The 26,241-nt window shown below is 41.2% G+C and overlaps 1 protein-coding gene across 1 annotated transcript; it reads left to right on the top strand.

Moving 5' to 3' along the window:
- Positions 1-655: 655 nt before the first annotated feature.
- On the top strand, positions 656-26,202 carry TGS1 (trimethylguanosine synthase 1). Its single transcript, XM_080339373.1, has 13 exons — positions 656-792; positions 1,872-1,936; positions 3,936-4,108; positions 6,351-7,191; positions 8,228-8,345; positions 9,284-9,370; positions 10,273-10,444; positions 11,920-12,262; positions 13,155-13,328; positions 14,247-14,390; positions 15,689-15,947; positions 17,464-17,527; positions 26,063-26,202. Exons 1-13 carry the CDS (start codon positions 695-697, stop codon positions 26,177-26,179), a joined length of 2,655 nt encoding a protein of 884 aa, XP_080195499.1. The 5' UTR covers positions 656-694; the 3' UTR covers positions 26,180-26,202.
- The last annotated feature ends 39 nt before the right edge of the window (positions 26,203-26,241 follow it).

The raw sequence follows: 26,241 nt of genomic DNA, 5'->3' as shown, positions 1-26,241 counted from the left end.
ACCTGTATCACAGTACCATACCATACATTGCTGTTTCCCAATGCTTTCCTCCTCCTCACCCCACCTCTGCCTCCAGGGCCTCACTCCGACCTTGGTGCCTTGCTCTGCCTTCTTCCAGGTCTCTGTGCTCACCAGACTTCACTTTTTACTCCCTCTTTTCACCCTGTCCCCATTCTCTCCTCATTTTAAGCTCTCCTGTTACTTTTGCTACAGTCACTACTCCAAGAAGCTTTGCTCGGGCTTTCTGCTCCTGTTTCCCACTCCCAGTTTTGCCAGGTTTTTTGCTGCACTGTCTCTTGCTGCAGATTTCTGGTGCGATGTCCTTTCCTCCCCTTCTTTCTCCCCACTCTGAACACGCAAATGCTCCTCGTAGGGGGTCACTGACAGCACAAGGAGTCACACAGCCAAGGCTGCCCTTACATAGGCACCGACAGGCAAAGCAGGGTAGCACCCTAAAACGTGAACCCCCAGTTCCTGGGTAGCGCCTCCTCCTTCAGCGGAGACCGCGCCACCGCTATGGCGGGCGCCCCCCGCAGGCAGCTCGGCTGGGCTGGGCTGGGCTGGGCTCGGCTCGGGCCGCCCCCTCCGCCGCAGCCGGGCGGGCTCGGGGCGGGCTCTGCGCTCACGGCAGTTCCGACGGAAGGCAGCGGCCGCAGTGGCGGCTCCGGGCCGCGGCGTGGGAGTCTCCGCCAGGATGGTGCAGGACCCGCGGGGGCGGCTGGTGGCGGAGCTGCTGCTGCGGGCGGGGGCGGCCCGCGGCATCCTCTGCCTCTGCTCCCGCGCCTTCGTCGAGTGAGTAGCGGCCTCGCCGCCGGCACCGGGCGGGCCCCGCGTGTCCGCGTCCCCCGTGGCCGCGGGTGGTTTCCACCGGGTGGGTGCGGGGAGGGGCTGTACTGCTCTGGCCGTGGCGGCTGCAGGCAGGGGAAGGTGCACGAAAGGATCCCTGTAGCTTTTGTTTACCAAACGATACCAGCTGTAAGCGGATGGGCAGAAGGGGCGGGCGGGAGCCCACCCAACCGCCACTTCCCGCGGAGGACGCTTCCCGGAGCGGGCACGGCCGGCGGGCAGCAGCGGTGCCGCCGATCGGAGCCCGATCCCTTCCGGGGACCGCGGGCCGCGCTGCCTTGTCCCCAGGCGGGGCAGCGGCCGTGCGGGGCTCGGCCCGCAGCGCGCCCGCCCTCCCCGACCGGGCTCCGTCCCCTTCTCCCTTCCCCAAACGGGCGCGGAGGCACCTGGAGCCTCCCCGAGGCGGGGGAGCGGGCTTCTCAGTGGGGAGGGGAGGAGGAGGGATGCTGCCCGCGGGCTCTCTGTGGCAGAGGCGTGATTTGGGAGATGAGGTCGTGGCCGCTAGCGAAGTTTTGGATGTTAAACACACTGGGGTTTTAGCTGAGGCACTTGGAAAGATGAGGTGTCATCAGTGCTGGGTGGTGGCTGAAATATTTGCAGTTTTGGACCAAAGTCACTAAATTCCTCCCACTTGAGCAGAATGTTTTGTGGACCAAAAATTTAATTCCCAGGTGTATTGTGTAGCAGCAACATTTTTCTGAACATCTCTTGTGTGGGCTTTTCACATCAGGCTTTCAAGTGCTGCCTTTTTAATGTTTTTCTTCACTTTGTGTGTTTAGAATCACAGAACAGCCCAGGTGAGGAAGTGACCTTGAAAGGTCATCTGTGCCAGCATTTCATGGGAAGGGGAGCCTAGATAAGGTTATCGATCACCCTCCTCAATCGTGCCCTGAAACATCCAGCAATGAAGCCTCTACCATGTTCCTGGGAAGGTTTTTCCACTCAGTGACTGTTTTTACTGAAAAAAAAAAATAATCATTTTAATGATGACCTTTCTGTGTCAATATCTCTCTTCATTTTCACAGAGATCGAAAATTATATAAACTGGGATTAAAAGGATTTTATGTCAAAGATGACAACGACAGTACAGGTAAGATGATAAAATGTACTGTGTAATTTGATGTGCAGTTAAAGTGAGTTAGGTGTAGGGTTATTTGAGGTACAGTAGGACAGTATAACTGCTAATTCCTAGTTTTGTTCCTATGCCTGGCTTGTTTTTCCGTGCTTTTGTTATAGGGATGAATGTGAGTAATAACTTAGCACTTGCATAACTTTCAAGTTACTCTAATCTTGATGTGGAAGTTTTTGTCAAACCAGGTGTGATGCTCGTTTGCACAGACTTACCAACTCACATAATCTCCACCAGGTGCACAGAGCAGATTAGCTGCAAGTATCTGACCTGTTCTGAAATCATAATTTCAACTTCCCTAACTCAAAATTAATTATATAACACAAGGTCTGTGTTAGAGAAGTTCCTTTTCCCTAGGTTTCCCATAGCAGAGACACAGACATGGATTCTAGAAATTCTTCTAAACAAGTTCTGTAAGAAGCAGTATACCAAGTAATTTAATAATCTAAGGCAGTGTATTCCCTAATAGACTGCAAATCCTAGGTGTTCGTCTGGGAGAAATACTGTCCTGCTGCCTCTACCCCAGCCAGGACATTGGCTATTGCTGATTAATCTGCTGGGCCAAAGGTAGAGAAGAAATAATAGCCCTGATGGGGGAAATTATTATTTGTACGTACATGAGGAATCATATGAGGAAGACCAGAGAAATTAAGTCTCTCCCTCCTTGCTTGTATTTTAGGAATTATGGTGCATGCTCTGGCAAATATAACACGTTTTTCCATCCTCCTGAATTCCCCACACATTCCTATCTGAACATAGTTACTTTGATATCTGATTTTTCCATTGCTGTCTTGCTGGCTCCAGCATTGTAGAATAGCTTGATTTGAAAGGAAGGAGTCTGGGCAGAAAGGTGTGCCCAAAGAAGCTGAGAATTAATAGCACAGGTTAGATGGGGGCAGCGTGAATGGAGTGGAGGAGGAGAATGGAAACCATGTTTTTTATGCACACATGACTGAATAGTGATGAGAGGAATCAGTTAAAAACAGAAGAGTCTTGTGCTGTGTGATAATTTATAAGTATATACGGACTGAAAAAAAGAAATTTATATTTTTCAACTGTGTTGATAAAACTACATTCAATTTTATCAGCTGTGATTCTGTGAACTGTGTCAAGAGCTTTTGTACTTCATAAGTTTCTTCAATATACAGTTCCTACTTTCTCAGTGGTATTTGTAATTTTATTTACATATGTTGCTTAAAAATTTGATAGATGTGCAACCAGTGTTTAAATAGTTGATTAGTTATTTCTGAGATAATTATATTCTCTAGATCACAGATTACATTTTTATAAAATCGTATCATCTTTGTTAGTATGTTTTTGAAAGATTTGTAACAAAGCCAGCAGTTTCTTGTATTTTAAGCTTGCTCTGACACATACCAAAAGAACTCCTGTGAAGAATTTTCTTTCCTAATACTACTGGTTTTGGTTTTTACTGGGCTTTATTGTAGGTGAATGGTTGTGATGGGTTTACTCTGAGCACCCACACCTCCTACCCCAGTTTGTATTGCTGAGCATCACATTATATAGTATTTACTATCTCTTCAGCCAGTTGAGGTCAGCAGTCTCAGCTGTGTCCCCTCCCGATCTCTTGCCCACCCCAGCCTGCTCGCTGTGGGGAGTGGGGAAAACAGAAAATTATGATGCTATGCAAGCACTGCTCAGCAATAGCCAAAACATTGGTGTGTTATCTACACTGTTTTAGCCACAAATCCAAAACACAGCAGGTGCGGGCTGATGTGAGGAAAGTTAACTCCACCCCAGCCAGACCCAGTGCAGTGTTTTGACTGTTGAAGTTAGATTTTCGTTCCTACTGATAGCTACATGGAAAAAAAGATGATTTTGAAGAAATATTAAATGTGAAAGGAAGCTTAAGAGTCAGTTCTGCTAATTTTTGTAGGCCATGCGGTTGCATTGAGGTGTCAAAATCAGATTATATTCACTTAATATAATTTGTTAATAGGGGAGGAGCAAGCATCTGAGGAGGAGAACCGTTGTCCCAATGTGACATTAAAGGTGGATACTAATCATGCTCTTGACCTCGACGAAGTTGAGCTAGACTCGGAGGCTGAGCTCATGAAGAGTATGGGATTGCCTCTCCAGTTTGGTGGGCAGTCAGCCCACAGAGACCTTGTGGTAAGTCTTTGTTTGCTTTATTTGTTCTGTTTACTTTGTGTTTCCAGATCTAAGGGCATGTCTGCTCCTCAGTTATTTTTCAGACTGCAGTTCATGGAAATGTATCTGACCTGGCTTTAAGCTGCCTGCCTCACATGCTTGTAACAACATACAGAACCATGGTCTGTGTAGTTTGTAAAATCCGTCTGTCAATTTGACTAAACAGGGTCAGGCTGTGATTTATGCTTCCATATCTATATTATCTTGCTACTAGAGAGAGGGAGTTTAAAACAGCCATGGTAACCTTGATGCTCTGCATCAGGACAACTAGTACACTCCTATCTGAGCACCTGTGTTCACACTGTCTGCCTTAAGCATTTCATTTTAGATAGTAATATAAAAAGCAGATTTACCACCTTGCAGCTGATAAAGCCAGTCTGGTCCAAAGGGCAGGAGTGATGCTTGGGTGCTCTGCTTCTCATAGGGGGCATTTGGGCTTTAGAGGAAGACTGAAGTTTTTCCACAGATGAGAAAAAGACAGTGGGATATCCACAATGTTTGCCTTATGGAATACAGACCTCCCTGGCATTGAGAGAGTACTTCTGTGCAGAGCACTCCGTGGTTCTGACCTGATTAATTTTTAAATAAATAGGAGAAACTTGTATGTGATTTTAATTTATGGCAGGCAAATAGACCTTCTAGGCATCCAACTTCAAGCCCAAAGTATATATGCAATTTTTGTTGCTATGTAGTGATACTGCAAAAAAGTTGAATGAAAAAAATATGGTTTTAGTAGATTATTATGAAGCATTGTGCTTTGCACTGTGTGTATTAACATGACATTACGAGGGATTCAGGTAAAAGATTAATGCCAAATCTCTGAACCTAACTTCTTTATAGTCCACTTTGTGCGTTGGTCAATGCAACAAAAGTAAGAACTGCAGCTGATGGGATATTTGGAATAATATCTGTACATTTGCGGTCTTTTGCCCATGTGAGTTGTAGTTCCTCATTGCCGCTGCCTTTTTACCTGCCAAACTTAATATGCAAGTTTATGGAAAAAAATGGCAGATTTATCTGATAGAAAAACTTGCTTTTTGTGATTTATGTTTTTATCTTGTTAATATCTATAAGCACAGGAAGCCCCACTGAAACAAGTGGAGTTGTATTTGATGAAACCAACAAATTACCTTAGTGTTTCAGTAACAGCTTTCTGCCTTCTGTTCCACTAGACAACTGTAGTAGTCTGAGTTTGTTGTAGCAAGTGAAATGGTTGTATTGTACAAATGAAAGGGCCACCTGTTTGGAGAGGAGGCTGTTTCCTTGTATTTCTGTTAGCCGGCTTGAAGGGCAGTATAGGATGGGAAGTGTCTTCAGACATACAGAGATTCAGCTGCAGGATTTACAGAGGTTACAATTACAAAGCAATGCTTTTTTTTTGTTTAAAGCACTCAAAGATAGCAAGGATTTAACATTCTTTTAGGCTGAGCATTATATGTTCATTATGCTAATAAGACACCTGAACAGTGTTTGGCCAGCCAGACACCAAGCGGCAGTAAGGCTCAGCCTCCACAGCCTCCTAGAACAGGTCCTTGATGTTACTGAGATACCGTTTTACTGTTAAGCTCAACCCAGTGACCCCTCAATTCCTGACCAACCTCCTTTTAGGACTTTGTAGTGTTTCATGTTGATGTCTTTCCTTTCAAATCCTTGAACTACTGATGACTTCCCTCTCAGCAGTGCAAATTCTATCTGTAATTCTGCCTTTTCCTGTGAGTGTCCTTCTGTAGACTTTCTGGCAGCTCTTTCTCACAACTTCCTCAGAAATGTCAGCCAAGGTTATGCAGCGGGGCCCTACCAGACCCATAAACCCTACAACCTTTTCACAGAATCACAGAATCGACTGGGTTGGAAGAGACCTCAGAGATCATCGAGTCCAACCTTTGGTCCAACTCTAGTCCGTTTAGTAGATTATGGCACTAAGTGCCATGTTCAATCTCAGTTTAAAAACCTCCAGGGACAGCGAGTCCACCACCACCCTGGGGAGGCCATTCCAATGCCTCTCTGTAAAGAATTTCTTTCTAATATCCAGCCTAAATTTCCCCTGGCAGAGTTTAAGCCCATGCCCCCTTGTCCTATTGCTAACAGCGGGGTTGCCATGAGAGGGAGGGTTGCAACGAAAACAGAAATGTGCTTGGAGTGAGGACAAGAAATGACTGCATACATGTTGTGGACTTCTAAGTGTTTTTCCATTATATTTTAGGCAACAGAAAATTACAGAAAGAGATGCAACATGAGGATTATGAAAAAGAAAAAGAAGAACAAAAAAGAATTACAGCAAAAACATAAGGATAAAATGGAGCAGGAATGCCAGAATCAAGCTTGTGGTGGTGATATCCTGTCCGTTTCTAGTGAGGTGGCCCCAGCTACAGAGCAGTGTGAGAAGAGCATTAAACCTCAGGTCATAAGTGAAGGAAACTGTGAAAGTTCAGAAAGTCTCGCAAATGAGGCTTTACCCAGTGAACTTAATGAAAAATGGGAGAAGTACTGGAGCGAGTACGGAGAGGGCCTTCTTTGGCAAAGCTGGCTGGAGAAGCATCAAGAAGTCTCATCATGTGAGGCCACAACAGCCTCTGAGCCTTGGAATAGTCCAGACACCAAGGAAGAGTGGGAGCAGCATTACAGCGAACTGTACTGGTATTACTGGGAACAGTTTCAGTACTGGACAAGTCAAGGGTGGACTATAGAGAGCTCACATGGTGACAATGTGGAAGCTAATGGGGTTACCCAGGAGGCTGATCTTTTGGGAAAAAGGAACTTGGTTAGCCCAAGTGAAGAGCTGAACTTGGAGCTGTCTCCCTCTAATACCAGAAGTGAGGAAACACTCACTTCACATGCTGAGCCCCACAGTGAAATAATCTCTGGGGTTTGTAATTTAAATCTGAATTTGGAGGAAGTGGAGCAGACCAGTGCTGCACTAACAGTAGCCCAGCGAGGTCCTCAAGAGCACAGTTCATCTGACAGCGAAAGCCAGAAGGAGCCCCATGATGGAGGAACCAGGAAAAGGAGTGCATCTTGTGAGAATAAAAGTGGTAACCAGTCAGGTAATACAAAATCAGCTAAAATTGATTCAAATAGAATTTCTCTAAGTGGTTATATATAAGATATATATTATATACATTGTGCCATTTTTAAAAAGTTGATCAAGTATTTTGTAGAATGATTACATACTTGATTTGTTTTTCTTTTCTCTGCTTCTCTGGAGGATCTCTCTCCTCTCTAACCTGTATATTGAATGTCTTCATCAGCCAGAAGTGATTTTAACAGAATATCTACTTCATAAATCTTCAGGTGTACTACGGGAAGTGACGAGAGAGCACTGTTAGTGTGCATTTGTTTATTTATCTTAATATTGGTATTGCGGCTGTGTCATTCACTAATGTGTCTTTTTTCATTGATAGTCTAAAATGAATGAAAACTCAGGTTGATGTTCTTGTGAATCTGACAAATGTTAAGAACAGCTTTTTGAGAAAAAAAAAAATAGTCCTGTAGTTCTGCGGTTGGGCCTTCCACAATTTCTCTGGACAGCTCTGTTCCAGTGCCTCACCACCCTTATAGTGAAGAATTTCTTCCTTGTATCTAATCTAAATCCACTCTACATTTCAGTTTAAAGCCATTACCCCTTGTCTTTTTGCTACATGCCTTTGTAAAAAATCCCTCTCCAGCTTTCTTGTAGCCCCCCTTTTGGTATTGGAAGTCTACTATAAGGTCTCCCCAGAGCCCTCTCTTCTCCAGGCTGAATATCTTTGCATAGCTAATGAAATGGAAACAAAATTTATGAACAAGGAAGAAACTGCTTTGAATTTGTATCTTGTAGGCATTTTATTTTTCTTGGTGAGCTGAGATCATTTGAAGTTGATCCAGCTTATTACCACTACAGTGTAACTAACACTGGAAGTTTGTATTGCTATATTGTCCCTCAAACAAAGACAAGTAAAGATGTGTGTTTGGCACTTGTGCCTTGTTTGTCAGATTCAGATATGTACAACAACCTAACTGTAGCTGCAGATGTACTTTGGGGACAGGAAGATAAGGAATTAATTTATGCTGAAGGAACAGAATCTCATGTATCTTTTTTAGGTTCGCAGGGGTTATGTAGCTCAAATTCAAATGACAAGGAACAGTTGCTGCTTCATGACCAAGATGATGATGAGGATGAAGAGCCTCCTGAATACAGACGTGCCAAAGTCAAGAGAAGGCAAGTAATTAAATTTATACAAGCTTTTTTCTTGAGAAGCCCAGGTCCAGGATCCTCCTGATTTATACTAACTATTTGTTTAATTGAGATTGTGAGTTAAAACTTCACTACAAAACCACAGTTTTCCATCACTGCTTATCTTTACCTAACAACAAATGGTAGATACTTCTCTTCTGTTGATTTATGAAAACATGTATGGCCTCGGTGACTGTGCAAGGTGACAGTACTATTCTTGTGCCACTGAAGTATATGGGATGTTAAATTGGGTAGGACAACTTGCTTATCTAGGTCTAATTAGTGTAGACAATACAAGAATGATAGCATATAATTTGTATTTTTTAACTGAACTGTTTGCTGCCATTAGAACGCTCAGTGCTATGGCAAGCGTAAGATAGCTAATCTCTGCCTTGTCATGGTCTTTTTCTTCTCAAAAATTTACAGCCTCAAAGATAGTGGGATGGCTCTTTAATAAATGTACAGGCTTAAAGGGGTAGGGATGGATGGAATTATTATCTCATAGTGCCGTAGCTTTGTTTTTGTCCTAATAATTTTGCTGAATTAATAATAGATAATAGTATCAATGACATTGTATTTGATGAAGGTAATTTGGAAGTGGGGTGAACAAACACTGTCTTCCTCAGTTCCATGTGGAGCTTGATATTAAATATTTGAAGACATCATTTGAAATAGTTGGAATGTTATAACCCCAACAGAAGGACATATGTCCCTAGAATTGGGGGTAAAAAGAAAAAAAAGTATGTGCTCATGTATATGAATAGGGTGGTGTTATCTGCCTTGCTTGGTTTCAGCAGTGTGTGGAAGAAATTACTGAAGCCCACATTTAAATGTTTTCAATATGTGAATTTCTCAGTGGTATATCTGTAAAATAAGGGTGTTTTTTTACACTACGTAATATTGTCATCTGCATTTTTTCCTAGCCATGAACTGGATGTGGATGAGAACCCAGTGGAAGATCCTGAGGAAACCTGCTCTGTGCTGGGTTTCAAGCATGGCAATGGACAAAAGTAATTGCTTATGAGGAACTTGGTTTTTTTCATAACAATTCAACTCTTGTTGTTATTCAAATAGATAATTCATCTCCATTCCCATCTTGTTAAACTTTTGAAGATGATTCCCAGCATTAGTCTCTGCTCTTAATAAAATTGTCATCCTTTGGCTACGGAGGGAGATGCAAAGTACAGATGAATGATCAAGAACAGTGCTTTGAAACAGAAGTGTAACTCGTAAGCACTGCAAGTGTAAATGTTAAATGCCTGGTCAGCTACTTAAATTAGAGATGGTCGTCTAAGTTTGGAGTCCTGTGAGCTTAGGTCATAATTTATATCTTTGTGTTTATACTAATAAAATGCTGCTATACTAATAAAGTGTTGCCAGGGTATTAACCAGTGAAGTTTCATTTTTGGTGGTATAACATCAAGATACGGTGGTCAGTCCTGTAGAAGTAACATCATAAGGCAGAGACAGACTGTGGCTTAGGTGTAGCGCTTCTGCAAGATGCAAGTTGTTTAGTACATACGTACATACATACATACATATATATATATATGTTTCAAAGAGAAGTGTGTTTTGTAGCTGTTTTGTAGATTCTTTGCAGCCACCAAAACCAAAAAGATGGTTTAGTCTACTAATCAAGATATTTTTTTATTTCTTCAGTCTTAAAGTTATAAAACTGTTAGGAAAAAAAAAATCTAAAACCGATTTGGGTAAACATTTTCAAATAAAGAAAAAAGTTGTCACGAAAGTGCATTGTTTTGCAACTACATCCAGTGGCATGTATTTTCAGAGCAGAGCAAATGTTTTATGAAGAAATGATTTAGTCTAAATAGACATCAACATTCATGTTAAACTTTCTAGATTGGAAATGAACCAACTAAGTAATTTTTTTGTTGTTGTTTTTAAATTTCAGATATGGTGGAATTCCAGATTTTACCCACCGAAGTGTACAGTACTTGGAGAAAAAAGCAAAACTCAAGTCCAGATTCTTGGATATGCGTAAACCAAGGAAGAGCAAAAACACACACATCTTCTTTACAGAAGAACCTGAAACGTCTTGCAAAAAATCTAAAACTTTGAAGAAGGTAGGTTTGCTAGTGTTGCTGTAATTCATATATTTATCTGCTCATTTGTCTTTGTTGAATTGTGAACACGAAAAAAATAATAATTGTCCCAAATGGGTAGCATTTTTTAAATGTCTGGCTACTGGTCTTTATTTCTTTTCTTTTTTTTCTTTCATGCCCCGCTTAGGTGAAGGGTTAGTTAGGTTAGAGTGCGTATGGAAAAGTATTAGCAGACTCCTGGCCATCTATTTATATATATAATATGATATAGTATCAAGAGGAATGTGAGCTTAATGGCAAAGTTATGTGAACGTCACTCCTAACATCTGGGTGCATCATTCCTTTAGGGGTGTATAGAGTTTCTTGTAGATACTAAAAGTATCTTTGGTTTTAAAATGCATATGAGGGCATTTGTTAGTGCTGGCATTTCAGCAGTGAGAGAAAACTGTTTGTATAGGTTAGTGTATTTCGTGTTACACCATGTTGTTAGTAATGCCTATCAATGTTTTTGTTTGCACCTCTACCTGCATTTATTTTCACCTATAGCTTTATGCTTTGTTTTTTTAAACTCTGAAATTACTAGCGAGTAGAAAAAGTTGCTCACTGTAGATTTTTCTGAGACTCTTTAAAATCTGTTACCTTGGATTTTCAGTGTTACTTTGCTGTCTTCTGGGATGCTTTGCACTCCCTAACACCCAAGTGCACAACACTGTTTTCTGGTGGTGACAGCTCGTGTTGTATTGAACTCCAGTCCCATTGCTATAATTTTTCATCAAAGGCTTGACCATGGCCACCTTGTGCCCGTGGCCAGTGTACATCGAGGGCAACTTTTATCATATGAAATAAACAAGAAGTTATAAGTTTCCCCAGACTTTCTGGTAAGGGGCTCCCCCAGTCCTAGTGCCACTCAGAGCAACTGTCAGGTAAAACTGAGTATCTGCGTGTGCCTGTGAGGAGTTTGGACTGGTGTCTGCACATTGGTTAGGAGGTAATCTCGAGTTTTCTACTGTGCAGCAGAACTCTTCAGCACATGCACAGTTTGGTACATCTTGGAGATGCACAACTAATGGATGAAGGTAGTTTTACCTGTTCATCTAAACCTGTCAGGCAGAGTGCAGCTTCTCTGAATGCAGATCAGAGAAAAGGTAGTTAATTTAAAATAGTAGTCTTGGTCACCTGTGCTGTGGCAAGTCTGACTATTTGTATTTCAGAAATTACTTTAGAATTATATACTGTATTTATCAGTCAATTTTGTGGAGTTTCTCTTTTGCAAGTAGCTGATATCTCTTTCCCAAAGACAACTTGTTTTCCAATGTTGTAAGAAAAGAGCAGAGTTAAGGACTTGCATACCCTCCTGAATGTTTTGACTCCGGATATTTTACTTTTTTTCACAACACATGCGATAGACAGTGCATGCGTGGCAGGTACTTTTGAACTGTGAGGCTTTTACACTGTGCTTTTGTTATCTCATTATCTGTGATGTTTGACAATTGCAGGTGGAAGAGTTCCTAAAGCAGGTTAATAAACTTGAGGAGGAAGCCCCATCCCAGCCAGCCACCCCTCCGCCTAAAGCGGGGGCATCATCCTCAAGCAGTGATTCAGAGTGTGAGGACAGCGTTACTGACAGACAGACCGCGCCACTGAAGGCTGAAAACCAAAAACCACCGTTTTCCAGTGAGGCTGTCGCAGAACCTGGAGGGAATGACGTTGAGGGGGACGCGGCAGCGAGCAGCTCTGGTGGCCGGGACGCGGGGCAGCCGGAGCACGGCTGCGGGCGGCAGCTGGTCTCCCTGGATATTCCCGATTATCTCCAGGCAGAGACGGAGGATGTCAACCAAGGTACATCCATCTGTTTCCTACAAACTAGAAGTGAACGGAAAGTGTAATTAATACCATCTTTCCAAATCACAGCGTTGTGTGATGTTTATTTTATTTATTCAGTTTATGCAAAGAGACTCGTTGGGTCCAGGGAGTAGTGACGCCAACTGAGAGCTGTGCTGGTGGAAGTACCTTATTGCTGGAGTGCCAGAATCCTAGGTCTTGTCTTCATAGATAAATAGTCGTTGTTGATCCTAGACGTGATCTAACAAGTCTCCAATTCATGCCCTTTTTTCCCTGTAAGGATGAGAGTGATTAACTTCACGTACGTACATGGGCTGCCGAGTTTTGGATTCTCAGATGCACGTTGCTCTCCTTCGGGGGACATATGTTGTTGAAATTACTTCCTAGGAATTAGAAAGCTTCAAAATGTAGATATTTTATAACACTGTAAACAAAGGAGACTGGAGGGTTATTCAGGTTTCTGCATATAGTTTAATCCTTCCCACAGTAACTTAATTATGTTGAATTTCTACTATAAAACTTTTGCCCTACATTGGTGTTTATTCCTTATTTATATGTGGACATTAAATTGGTCTCTGATCCACTTGTTCAGTCACTATGTAGAGTTTATTGCCATCAGTTGAAGATGATGGCTAACCTGTTAAGATTCTTAATGGGTGAAGTCCTATGATTTTTTTAGGACTGTGGCAGATACCTGACAGATAACACTATTCTGTTGATGTATAGGATGCTCTTTTTTAACTTAAACCAGTAATCTTCATAATCTGACAAATGGTAATAAAGGACATTCAGTAGATATGTTAAACTTGAGCATTTTATATGTTAACTCTGCTGATTACATTCCTAGCCTACAAGAACAGTAATGGTTAACTTTTTCAGTGTCTTCCAGCTGTAGACGAAAAAGTTACTGCAAAGAAGAAGGAGAAAAAAAGGAGGAGAAGGAACAAAATTGCACTGCGAGCTATACCTGCTGAGATTGCTGCTGATCCAGAGCTGGTCAAGTACTGGGCACAGCGCTACCGGCTCTTCTCTCGGTTTGATGAGGGAATTAAACTAGACAGAGGTGCGTTTAGTGCAACATACTATAAGTTGTATCCAAACCTGTGGCCCTTTTTGCGATTTATTGCTGATTTTCTGATAACAGGAGCATTCTTGAATGTGTGTTTTCACCTCTGCATAAATTCTATCCCCCAGCAGGCAAATGAACAGAAGTCTTGGAATTTGGTAGAGCTTCTAGCGTGGGACACCCCTGTTTGCATTAGTCGTGATGTTTGCTGAAGATCATACTGTAACCAGATTATGCTTGGTCAGGACTCTTTCGGAAACTTGATATGTTTCCATTTCTGTATTTTGTAAAATAATCCTGTGAAACTTCAAAATATGCTGATGGATCTAGCTTTCTTCTGACTTTCAGCAGTCACTTTCAAAGTTACTTTTTTTCATGTTTACATGGAAACCATTCCTGAATCATAAATTTATAGGTAAAGGAGGAATTAGGATTACTGCTTTTTTGTATTTTGAGTTTATTTGTTTTGTAAGCCTTTCACTTCTGATGCTCTCCCACATAAACCTGTAGGTTATTTGGTGCACCAGACATTGCTGTAAAGAAAATAACATGTCGGATAAGAGACAATATGCTTTTGGTTTATTTGTTACAGAGTGTAATCATTATGTTATGAAGTTTTTTGTAGCTGTCTCAGTGGAATTGTCCTTGATAAGCCAGAATCCACAGCACCAAGTTGAACAAAGCATTTACTGAGATTCAGACATATCTGCTTCCGTGAGACTTTGCTTAGCAAATCGCTAGACTGACCAGACTTTATAATCTTCAAAGCCTGTATTTACTGGCTGAATGTGTTGAGCCAAAGTTGTTTGGATTAATGCTAAACCTTCAGTTGTGTGAGGGAATCAGTTGTTGGTTTTTTATTTAGGTAACCTTGAAATAAAAGGCGAAAACACACTTCTTCCCTTTCCTTTGCAGAGGGTTGGTTTTCCGTCACTCCCGAGAAAATAGCCGAGCATATTGCCATCCGTGTCAGTCAGTCGTTCAACTGTGATACCATAGTGGATGCATTCTGCGGGGTTGGAGGAAATGCTATTCAGTTTGCATTGACCTCAAAAAGAGGTAAGCAGGTGGTGCCTGTCCCGCATTATTTTGTTTCTTCAGTATTTTTCACTAAAAATTTGGGTGTGAACTTAGTTCACTGATTTGTTTTTTTTCCAGTGCTTCTGAAGAAACAGAACATTTTTTTGCTTCACCAGACTCACAATATGAGCTGTCTTTAAAAAGGACTTATTAAACTGCTTTTCTATTTTAAGTCAAGGATTTGTGTGGTACTAATCAATTTTTATGTGGCATAGTAGCTAGTCTGTCGCACAGTCTGAAGACTGTTGGTAAAAGTTGAGTCCTGTTTGCAGTGCCAACTTGAAGAAACACCACAAAGCTGCTGCTTTTCCTAATGATTGCGTGAAATCTATGTACTCCAGAGCAGATTATCGTGAATAGTATTTAAAACATTTGAATGATCACCTGCACATGCAGCAGAACCAAATACAGAAAAGTGATAGTAACTTAGTATTAGTGTAAGTTCTTGTTACCAGATAATTAAACTGCAGTGAATCATGAGTGAGCTTTCTGTAAAAACACTGACTGCTTGGTACTCCTCTACTTATCAAAAACACTCTGGTAAAATACCAGCTGATCTAATGCTTCTGAGTAATTTCTGAGCAAGACAAATGGTAGCTTGTACCGCATTAAATTTGGTGGGCTATGGTCCATTCTATAAATATTTTCTAAATTTCACATAGCTTTTTGTATATTTCTGTGATTATGTACTGCCTGTGTGTCACACCTTGGGTATGTTTTCCCGTTCAGTTTTTGGTAGTGTGATCAGCCAAAAGGAGTATGCTTATCTTTAACGAAGGAGAAGAATAGATTTCTAATTGACCCTGTTTAAGCTGTCCAGCTCCTGCCAAGACCAAATCAAGGAGGACTTCCCTCTCTCATAGGCAGACAGTCTTACCTGTCTACTGCTTGACCTGAGATGGAGGATTGTTGTGACAGCAGATGTATGACTCCTGAAAGCTCAGGTTTCCCAGCTTTTCAGCAGCAGCTGAGCCTTCGCAATCTTGGCCACATGGCTTCCCTTGCTGGTTTGTAAATGCGGCGATTCTGCTCTTGGTGGAACCTCTACTCTTGCCATGCAAGGGCAAGTCCTTCCCCTTTGAGGAACTTTAGCTTCATGTCTACCGTGACCTACAAAACCAAAGTCGTCAGCTACCACACAAAAGTAAAGTATAGATGTGAGTTTATCTGGTGGCTGCAGGAGAACAACTTCCTTCTGAAACATCCTTTTGGTGGTCGGGCGCCATTTGCAGTTCACGTTAACCCGTGTGTTTTTTCTTGCTTGCTTTCATTTGCAGTGATCGCTATTGATATTGATCCCGGGAAGCTCAGCCTTGCACGCAACAATGCCGAGGTGTACGGCGTGGCGGATCGGATTGAATTTGTGTGTGGAGACTTCATGGTGCTGGCAGCTGACCTGCAAGCAGATGTTGTGTTCCTCAGCCCTCCCTGGGGGGGGCCTGACTATGCAACTGCTGAAATCTTTGATATCCAAACGATGATTTGCCCAGACGGATATCCTTTCAAAGTTATACATTGTCGTGGTTGCAATTTTCAGTCGTTTACAAGCTATCTTGTCTCTTTCTCCTTCTCCTTCTCCTTCTCCCTCTCTTGATGTGGACATTGCATATCTGGTTGGCTGACTGGGGACGATGTGAACAGCAGCTGAAGTCCCAGACATACTGCATTTGTTTAGTCCGCCTCCCCCAACCTCAGCTCTATGAATTTGACCACCTAAAATTAAATGCTTTTATTTATTTTCTAAAAATCTGTAGAATCATAGAATAGTATGGGTTGGAAGGGACTTTCAAAGGTCATCTAGTCCAACCCCCCTGCAATGAGCAGGGACATCTTCAACTAGATCAGGTTGCTCAGAGCCCCATCCAGCCTGGCTCTGAATGTCTTCAGGGATGGGGCATCCACCACCTCTCTGGGCAACCTGGGCCAGTGTTTCACCACCCTCATGATAAATGATTTGTTTCTCATGTCTAGCCTGAATCTCCCCTCTTTTAGTCTAAAACCATTATCACTTGTCCTATTGCAACAGGCCCTGCTAAAAAGTCTGTTCCCATCTCTCTTATAGGCCCCTATTAAATACTGAAGGGCCACAATAAGATTTCCCCAGATCCTTCTCCTCTCCAGGCTGAACAACCCTAACTCTCTCAGCCGTGACTTCTCAAATATCATGTCATAATTATTCTTAAAAAGAAAAAATCCTTTACAGAGTTTTAGTACCTTGTTAATTTTAAGCATTCGTTCAGCAGTTTTAACTCTTATAAAGGAGGGTTTTTTAAAAACTCCTTTCTAAGGAGTTTAAGGAATTTTTAAAGCATTTTATTTTAAAAAAAACATTAAGTAATCAAATAGACATGTGGTGTATATATAAGACAATAATGGCTTTGTCATTAATTCCATTTTTTAATTGATTTATGAAAGTTGTATCTTATTTAAAGTATCTTACTCAAACTTTTGTCAGTCATAGCACCTGCCTGTGCCTTGGGAAATCACAAAAGAATGCAGGGAAAATATTAACCCTTTTAATTAAATGTATAAAATTCAATACTAACTACAAGTACATCTACAAGTACTCACAGAGCTGTGAAGGTATTAGCATAATAATTTAATCAAATATGAAGTGTGCTCTTTTTTCCCAAAATAATCTCAGTTGTTGCCTTTTTATCTAAAATGCAGTCATATTTGTAAGAGCCAAGATATCTTGCTATGTGCATCTGATATTCTGCAAAATAGACCAGAAAACAATTATCAAAACAATATACTAACTAAAAACTACATTCAAATTTCTCAAATACTTTTCTGCATTTCAGTTACGTTTTCTAAAAAAAAAAAAAATTTTCCTAGTTTCTGAGGCAGTAATGGTGAAATAAAGGTTTAGACAATACTAATTTCTGCATTTCAGAACAGTGTGTAATTCACACACCCAGAAGAATAACTAGAATTTAATTGCATAATAATTGAATTTAGGACATGCTTTCAAAATGAGTTAATATAAAGCAACTTTTCTCTCCCTGTTCTTGTTTTTTCCTTTACTGGCTTCTACATTTGAAATTTTCAGGCTCTCCAAGAAGATCACCAACAACATTGTGTATTTTCTACCTCGGAATGCTGACATTGACCAGGTGTGTTACTGGATAAGGGCTTGGTAATTACAAAAAGCTCAGCTCACCTAAAACATAGATATTATAAGCACAAGCTTAAGACTTTTAGTCTGTTCAACTGAATGTGGGGTTTTTTTGAGTTTGAAACTTATGTTGTTAGTTCTGTGTTTGCACTACATATATTTAGAAATGGGAGTAGTAGATTATTTCCATTATTTTGATACTGTTCCTTCATAAAGCAACAGATTGGAGGTTCTTATAGAAGGGCCAAAGGCAGTAGTTTTCTTGAGAGCCAGACAGATTCATCATTATAAAAGAAAAAAATAATATTTTAACGAACTCTTACCATCTGAGAAGTTGCTGCATCCTGAAGTTTCATGGCTTTCTGTTTATGAAGGAGTTGCACTGTGCAGCCTGCAATCACTGCTGTCACTGATCAGTAGATCAGAAACAAAAGTCATGCCACTGGAGGTGGTATGGATGTTGTCCAAAAAAGTGTGTGGTTCCATATGGGCTGCATGTGTTGCAGTGATTAGATGCATCGCTGGCTTGGTAGAGACATGGTTTGTTTCACCAGTATGGGGTTTTTTTGTATTAGAGATCTTTGTTAATTTTTTTTTTTTGTGAGTAATTAGATGACTGTAATAATTCCCCTGAGTGTCTGGTTTAGTTTCCTCTGTATATTTTCTATGTTAATTACGTCTTGTAGATCATTTTGCAAATAAAGGAGCGCCGAGAGATTGTTCTCACCTGCAGCATGCCACAGAACTTCCCAGGATTATTTTCAACTTTTCCCAAAGCTGTGGCTGACTTACAGCAGGCAAAGTCTCCAGCCACATCTGGTTTGTGGAGCTGTTTGTGACAAACAGCTGGCTTGAGGAACAGGCCGGAATTTATGTGGCCTTAGTAACAGCACACTATAACCCCATACTATGCGCAGCACCATTTGTACAGCAGGTGATGATTCAGTTGCGTTTTGCATTTCAGGCTGGTGAAATGTCCAAGTGATTTATGAATCTTTGAACAGGGATCTTAATTTTAAGCAGAGTTTCTCTAGTTTCAACTTCTAACCACTGAGTTTTATCAAACATTTCGTTACCACGATGAAGAATGACCTTCCCAGGTTTCTGCTCTGCTCTTGAGCACTTTTTGCTGGATTTATAAATAGGCAAAGGCATCCACATTTTACTTACGTTCCTACAAAAGCATGGAAGAGTACTGTCCACAGGCCTGCACCTGTAGATTCCTACAGAAGAACTGGGCTCCTCTGCGTGGTTGGGTTTGGTGTCTTTCCACCTGTACATCTTGGTCCAGTTGGCTCTGAATGTTGCTGATGTGCTCCAGGTGTTCCTTGATGTACATCCATGGGTTTGCTTTTACACAAATGGCTGAAGAGTAACTGCTGTTGCTCAAAAACATGATTTTGTGGTCACAGCTTGTTAAAAGCATGTGGCTGGAGGCCTGGGTCAGTTCAGTCATCTAGGCTATGGGCTGCTCTCGGGAAGAGAAATTCCTTCCTTATGCCTTTCTCTAGAGATTGTGACAGTACAAGAAAAGGAAGAACTAAAGGTTGGTGATCTGGGAGTGCAGCAAGAGAATGTGAATCTAGCCCACTGTTTAGGGAAATGTGGTCTTAACCCTGTGTGGACAGAGGCATGACCGTGACCATGATGCGACTGTCCCAAATGTGACTTTATAGTTATGAGTTTGCCTGCTTTCATTTCTGTCCGTATGTAAATTTCCGAATTTACTGCTTCTACGCTTCCAGGGCTGTGAACCTCTAGGAGGTAAAAACAAAAAAAGAGATTTATCATTGAAGTTTGTTAATGGTCAGTGTAGACAGTTGGGCAAAACCATGTTCAAATGGCGAACACACAGTTCTCATCCATGCTACTTTTCTCGTGGACCAGATAGGGTGGCTTCTCATGCAGCAGGTGCGTTGGCAAGGGCCTGTGGACACCTCTGCTGGGGTGGAATGATGTAGCTTGGCTTGTGACTGTAGTCCATAAACTCCAGGGGCCTGTAAAAGCCTGAGGAAGTAAACCTCAAGCACTTTTTGCAGGAAATTAATACCTTGAAGCTGAAAACTTGCTGAACATGTTATCTAAAGCCTTAGATTTGAATGGGAACTTAAAAACTTAAGTTTGATTCGTCATAACACTGCTCAGGAATGTAAGACTTGCCTTTTCTGACTCCTCAAAAATTACCTCTGCATGTATGTTCATACACATATGTAAGGCTTTCAAAGGTGGCTTAGCTCCTAGGATGGATGGTCTAACGTGCTTAACGTGTGAGGTGGCAATTGTTAAAACTTTCTTGTCCCTTGTTGTCTGTCTTGAATCTACAATCAAGATGTGCTTTGTCAATTGAAATTGATTCAGAAGCTGACTTAATTAACCAGTGCAGACCTCCATGAAGATGATTATACTGACTGTGAGCCAATGTATAAGTGCAAGTTTGGTTCTGACAGTGGATCTCAAGCACAAATGGAAATAAATGCTCAGCAGTTAGAAGGAACCTTACAATAAAAATACTGTTTAACCTTGAGTTCAGGTGGTGCAAATTTAGCGGCAAATATGTGCTGCTTTTTAGAGCTAGATAGCTAAGATAGAGTAGGGATCCTGCTGCTGATGTGAAGGCAAGTGGTAGCTGACCTTGACCTGGCTGTGTTAGTGGACTTGGTGTTCATTGACTTACTGGCAGACAAGACAACCAACCTTGTTCCATATGATTTTATTGCAAAAACGGTGCTTATTATATCTGCAGGCACAGCATTTTCTGTGTAGAGTTAGTCTTGTAGAGAGAGATGGGCTTCTTTGAATTCCCTTAAAAAGTCACTGAGATGGGTGTAAAACGGGAAGCGAACTTCTGTACTTCTGCCTCGAGAGGGAGCAGCGAACCACTGGAATATGGTTGGTGCTTTTACAAGAAATGTGAACCATTTCCCTTAATTGCATCAATCTCCTTCTTTACAAGCATGTACTTGTTACAAAGTTTGTAACATTTTTAGGTCGAATCAATCTTTCAAAATATTCTTTCTAGTTAAGGAATAATCAGGAATTATATATAATGTGTATGCACACACATTAAAAATATTGTTTTATTAATGTAGCTCCTGTGTGACACCTTTGTCAATACCCATCTCTTTGCAGCATTATTACACCTGAGTCTTTTCTTTCTTTAAGGTTTTTTCACAATCCTTAAAACAAAAGAAAAATGAGGGGGAGTTGTGGAAGCTACCAACCAGAAGTATATTAATACTGCTTCAGTTCTGGGGGGCTAAACTTGTGTTTGACTGCCAGGGGTGTTTTTGAAAAGCAAAACAAAACCTACTTAGAGTAGGAAAGAATTAGAAGACATGCTTTCAAATAGGCTTGTGTATTTACAAAATTATGCCTCAGCAAAATGAAGTGAAAACATTTGATAAATACTTGAGTAGTTGAAAACTGATCTTGCCTTCTATGAGAAGAATTAAGGTACTAATTTAAGCTGATATTATTAAAGAAAAAAGAGTGAATATGCATGCGTTGGCAAAGTTTGGATGAAAATAAATTTCTTCCCCTTGCTCTGCTGTTGATTGACTCTGCTGGAAGCAAGGACCCTGCAGTCAGGGAATGGTCAACCTTCCCCAGCATCCTTCACTTCTTGGCTGGTACCTCTTCCTGTATCTGTATTGAAAACTTTGGGTGCATCTTTACTATTTACAGATATGATGACTTGTGCAAAACTATAAATCGAGTAGATTCATGGCTTTGAGGTTTAGGGGGGCTTGGGAGGGAGGTGTTTGGTATTCTTCTGTTGTGTGTGATAGCTAGGCCAAATCTAGTGAAATAATTTGATTTCTTCTGGAGACTTTGTTGTCCTAAATGTTGGTATTACCGACCTGGCTTGTGTTCCAGCTGCTGCCAGAAGATACGAATTCTCTTCTTTGTCTAGTGCTTGAAATGATTCCCTGAGCCCAAAATTAAGAAAGTGCTCTTGATCCTAATAGTCACACAAAGAATACACATCATGCAGGTGCTTTTTTTCTATTCCCTTTGTTCCCATATCGTCATCTTCATCTGTTTTGAGAGGATCTAGAGTAAGACACTGAAACCTTTTTCTGTCTACAAGTCTCGTGCCTGGACAGGAAGGTGTTTGCTGTGTTTCTGGTTTTGAAAGTCCAGTTATTAGAAAGAACTGGTCAATGAAGAAAGTGTAAAGATGGAGAAAACTTATTATTTTTGTTGTTACTGTGTTTGTTTATTTTAATTCTGACTGATGTCATTCCTAGGACAGAAAATCTTACCAGAGAGATCAGTTTAACAAAAGAATATACAACCACCTCTGTGAATTAAGAAATTTGATGGGAGGATGGCTAGTAAAGCTGCCAGTGTCTCATTTAGCTGCGATTTTAGTTGAAGTTGATGAAGTTGGACCAGATGATCCTTGTGGTCCCTTCCAACCTGGTATTCTATGATTTTGTGATGACTTCAGACCTAGTCAAATGTGACTTCACAATGTCTCATTTAGTTAGGAGTAAATATAACAGTGAGCAAAGCAGGGGGTGTGAGAGGTCAGAAGATGATCTTGGGTTAATTGGATTGTATTTTTAAGATGCTTGGGTATTACAGGAGTTGGCAGGTAAAAGATTGTGGGCTGATGTGTTTTTTGCAGGCTGATCATTTTTATGTCAATACAATTGCGTACACTTTATCTGTAACTATCATGTTAATAACAGCAGCTTCTAAGCAGCCCACTTTAAACTTGCTTATGTTCTCTGTTCTGGATGATGAAAGATAAAATCATGAGATTCCTCCAGCTTACACCAAGCCAGAGTGGCGCTTCTGGACTTCAGTCCTCCTAAAGCTCATAGTACTTGAATACTGAATTGTAGTTTCCCAACCTCAAGCTTGAAAAAAAAAAAGTCTAGGCTGTCAAAGGGTGGCAGCACCACTGTGGCATAATTTGCTGTAGACCTGTACATTTTGAAAAAAAGCTGCTTGAGATAATTTTGGTTTATTACATTCAATGTAAAGAATACCGTTGCCTTTTTTTTCAAGTGGGTTGGTTTTTTTTTCCCCCCGTCGCCTTTAGGTTGGTTGTGTGCAGAGGGGGTTCCTCTTTTTACTAGTGTTCCATAAAATGAAATGAATCACAGTCTCCTTGTGTGACTGCCTATTAAGCCAAAAAGCTTGTATTTCTCATACCCTAGAAAAGTTTCTTGGGGTAGGGGAAAAAAATGATAAGCTTTTTAATCCACAGTAACATTAGTTGGTGGCTTGAACAGATAGGAATTTACTTTACTAAAGGAATTTCATTGTGATTAAAAAAAATCTGCAAGGCCAGTAGGAAAGCCTTTGAGCTCAAAAATATGTCTGAACAATATAAAGCAAGTTTGCACCTTAAGCACCTTATGCACCTGAAATAATCTGCCATGTTCATTTCCCCTTTCGTATTTATTTTCTGATGTCCCCTGTTTCAAACTTTAGACCAAACCTGCTGGCTGCAATTTTAGATGCTCTGTGGCTGTAGCTGTGGGCTATTTCCATCAGCAGCTGCTGAACTGAAGGGTGAAGCATCCAGGTGAGAGGGATGCAGGGAGGCATTACCTCAAGCTGCATCCTTTGCCTCATCCCAGGCAGGCATGTGGCAAGTGCAGAATTACCCAGCGCAGCAAACGAGGCAATATCTGCCCCTCCAAGTACAGGGGTTTGGGCTAAAGAACAACCAAGATGAGGAGAATTGTTATATTTGCCCAGGAAAATGCAAAATAAACAAATTTTGGACTTGTCCAATTTTTTTTTTTAAGAAATTAAGAAACCCTTGTAGCTCACTGCAAAAGCAGGAGATATGTGTCGGTATTTCCAAAAATGGGTGAGCACCTTTGCTTTTCTCAAAGCATTATTCCTCAATCTGCTGTTATTTTTAGGGAGTGTCCCTCAGCCAAGCTGGCACCCCTCTGCAGCTTGGTGTGTGGCAGCTTTCCCTCGTTACACCGTCAAGACTGAATGAGCCCTTCCAGGGAAAGCTTGGCAACTCCGATGTGATTAAATCCAGCAATCTACAAATAAGCATTGCTGCAGAGGATTTGCATTTCTCTCCTCTGAATACTGGGGAGGTTGAGGAGTGTGCGGTGCCAGGTCCATCCCTGCAGACCTTACATCCATGTGCTTATTTAGATTTTTGTCACCTTTGGTTTTATGAAATACCTTTAGCAGTTGTTTGGAATTAGTTATTGTGGATTTAACACTTAGAGACACAACACAGCATATGTAACTTCTCAGGTGTCCTTCAGTAGCTGCCACCCCTCAGTGGAGGAAAGACAGCCTGTGTTATCAATGAAGCATTTTGCTTTATTTGGTCTTCTAAGAGGAGTGTTTAGTAAACACTTGTGTTTAATATCCATTAGTCATAGTCAGATATGGTAAGTGACACAAATTGTGCCCTGAAAGTGGGTGTATGTAACCCTGAGACAATAACTTCAATATTCATATGTTGAGTTGACCAGTTAATATTTTGGAATACTTAAACAAAATTAGCTATAAAGTACAAAGCTCCTAATGCTTTTTGGAAGGGTCATTCCAGCTTTTGTTTGTAATAAATTAGAAGTACAAACTTCTTCCTAGAAAAAATACGGATTTCCCCACAATGTTAACTGCTTTTAGGATTTCAAGTAAGAAAAGATAAGTTATAAATAGTACAAGAATCTGAAATTGGCAAGTGATCAGGAATGTTAATTTTACAAGTCAGCTAGCTTCTGCTTTTTTACTTAAGTGGCAGGTTCCTCTTTGACAAGAACGTGGAGATTTTTTTTCCTATTACCATTAAATTGAAGGACAAAGAAACGGCTCACACTTTTGTTTTTGTCTGCAGGAACCAAAAAATTAAAAGACAGGAGAAAAAAAGAAAGTAAATGCGTGGTTTAGATAAGTGTGGTGATTTTCTGGGCAGGTCAATAAAGTTCAAAGTATAATTTAGATTAATCTGTTGTTTCCTTTTGATAGTAGGCTGTTTTTTTACTTAGAGTAAAATAGAGGAAGTTCAGCATGTTTATATTTAAACCTGCACTACAGAGTCAAGTCTCAAAGGAGTTTACAGGCATTAATAATGCAGCCTGAACTTTTAAGTTTCAGCTGCCAACATAACAGACTTCTTGGTTTAAAGATCAGTTTAAATCTACTACAGGCTTGTAGACCTTGGTTACTTTGCTTGGGAAATTTCCCTGTGTATGAAACTACAGAAATAGTTTTCCTGCTGAGGCAGGGAAAGCAGCAGCAAGGAGCAGACTGACTGTGGGGCAGACACCCCCGCTGCAGCACAGGGCCTCGGTGTCCATCATGCAGCGGTGGGAAGCAGTCAGTGCTCAATTTTGGTGGTGTTGTCTTCTGTCTGTGCAGTCTGTCCTGCTGAGAAATGGGTAGCCTGTATGGCTGTCGTCCCTCAAAAGGGTCATCGTGAGTAGGAACAGGAGAGGAGTCAAGAATCATAGAGTCATAGAATGGCTTGAGTCAGAAGGGACCTTCTAAGGTCATCTAGTCCAACCTCCCTGCAATGAGCAGGGACATCTTCACTAGATCACGTTGCTCAGAGCCCCATCCAGCCTGGCCTTGAATGTCTCCAGGGATGGGGCATCTACCACCTCTCTGGGCAACGTGGGCCAGTGTTTCACCACCTTCACTGTAAGAAAATTTGGTCCTCATGTCTGGCCTGAATCTCCTCTCTTATAGTTTGAAACCATTACTCCTTGTCCTATCACAACAGGCCCTGCCCAAATTGCATACTCCAATCCAAAATTCAAAGTCCGCTGCAAAATGTTGTCTGTCTCTAATCATTAAGCATTAAAGATGTTCACCAGGCTTGGTCAACAGAGCATGAACAGTGAAATTCTCACTCCAGTGGCTGTAAACACGAGAGCTGGGCCTGGCGCTACCTGACAGGCTCTCCCTGCCTGCAGCTACTCAGCTGCCCGCAGCCTCAGCCCAACGCTGGCCAGGACCCCTCTGCACACAGCGGCATTTCTTCTGGTTGCAATAGCAGCAACAAAACAATGTCAACTGCTTTTTGTGAACTTCTCTGCCTCTTTGGTTGGGTTTTGTGTTTGTTTTTGTTTGTTTCTTTAGGTTCCACTTCAGCACAACCTTTATGCTTCCTGATTTCAGGATTTCGTTTTACTCTTCCCCTAAAACTTGGGCTTTTGACATTTTCCAGTCACAGTTTACAGGTTGCTTTTGCCACAGTTGAGTATCTCAAATGCCAAGTGCCCTGCAAACTGGAGCCTAGTATCTCTTGCATGGCGTGTGAAACAATGACTACTTATCTCTAGTTCTTGGGTCCTCGTATTTTTCATGGCTTGGGGTGGTGGGAATTTTTAAGTCACAAAAAAGTTACAAACCACTTCTGTGAGTAAATGTAGACTCTGAAATAGGACCAGAGGCATTAAGTGACAAGAAATATTGTCACCAGTATTAACAGAGTCAAAGATGTGGTTTACATATTTCATTTGAATAAAAGGTTTGGGGTTTTGCCTTTTGGCCTGTGCATTGATTGATTTGGTTTTCACTCTTTGTTTTTCAGGTGGCTTCCTTAGCAGGGCCAGGAGGGAAAGTTGAAATAGAACAAAATTTTCTCAATAACAAACTGAAGACAATAACAGCTTATTTTGGTGATCTAATAAGGCATGACATCTCCTGAACTCACTGCGGATTCTTCCAAATCCAGCCTCCTTGACTGCTGCTTTGCTTAAGCTTTTGTAC

This window comes from Nesoenas mayeri (assembly GCF_963082525.1).
Source record: "Nesoenas mayeri genome assembly, chromosome: 2".
Taxonomy (NCBI): domain Eukaryota; kingdom Metazoa; phylum Chordata; class Aves; order Columbiformes; family Columbidae; genus Nesoenas; species Nesoenas mayeri.
Note: the sequence above shows the minus strand (reverse complement) of the source record. Positions and strands in the feature narration are given on the sequence as shown.

Bases quoted from the DNA above. Each gene is read 5' to 3' on its own strand.
- TGS1 (XM_080339373.1), top strand. From the start codon at position 695: ATGGTGCAGGACCCGCGGGGGCGGCTGGTGGCGGAGCTGCTGCTGCGG. The intron at 7,192-8,227 runs GTAATACAAAAT...TATCTTTTTTAG, and splicing joins TAAAAGTGGTAACCAGTCAG to GTTCGCAGGGGTTATGTAGC. The intron at 12,263-13,154 runs GTACATCCATCT...AGTGTCTTCCAG, and splicing joins GACGGAGGATGTCAACCAAG to CTGTAGACGAAAAAGTTACT.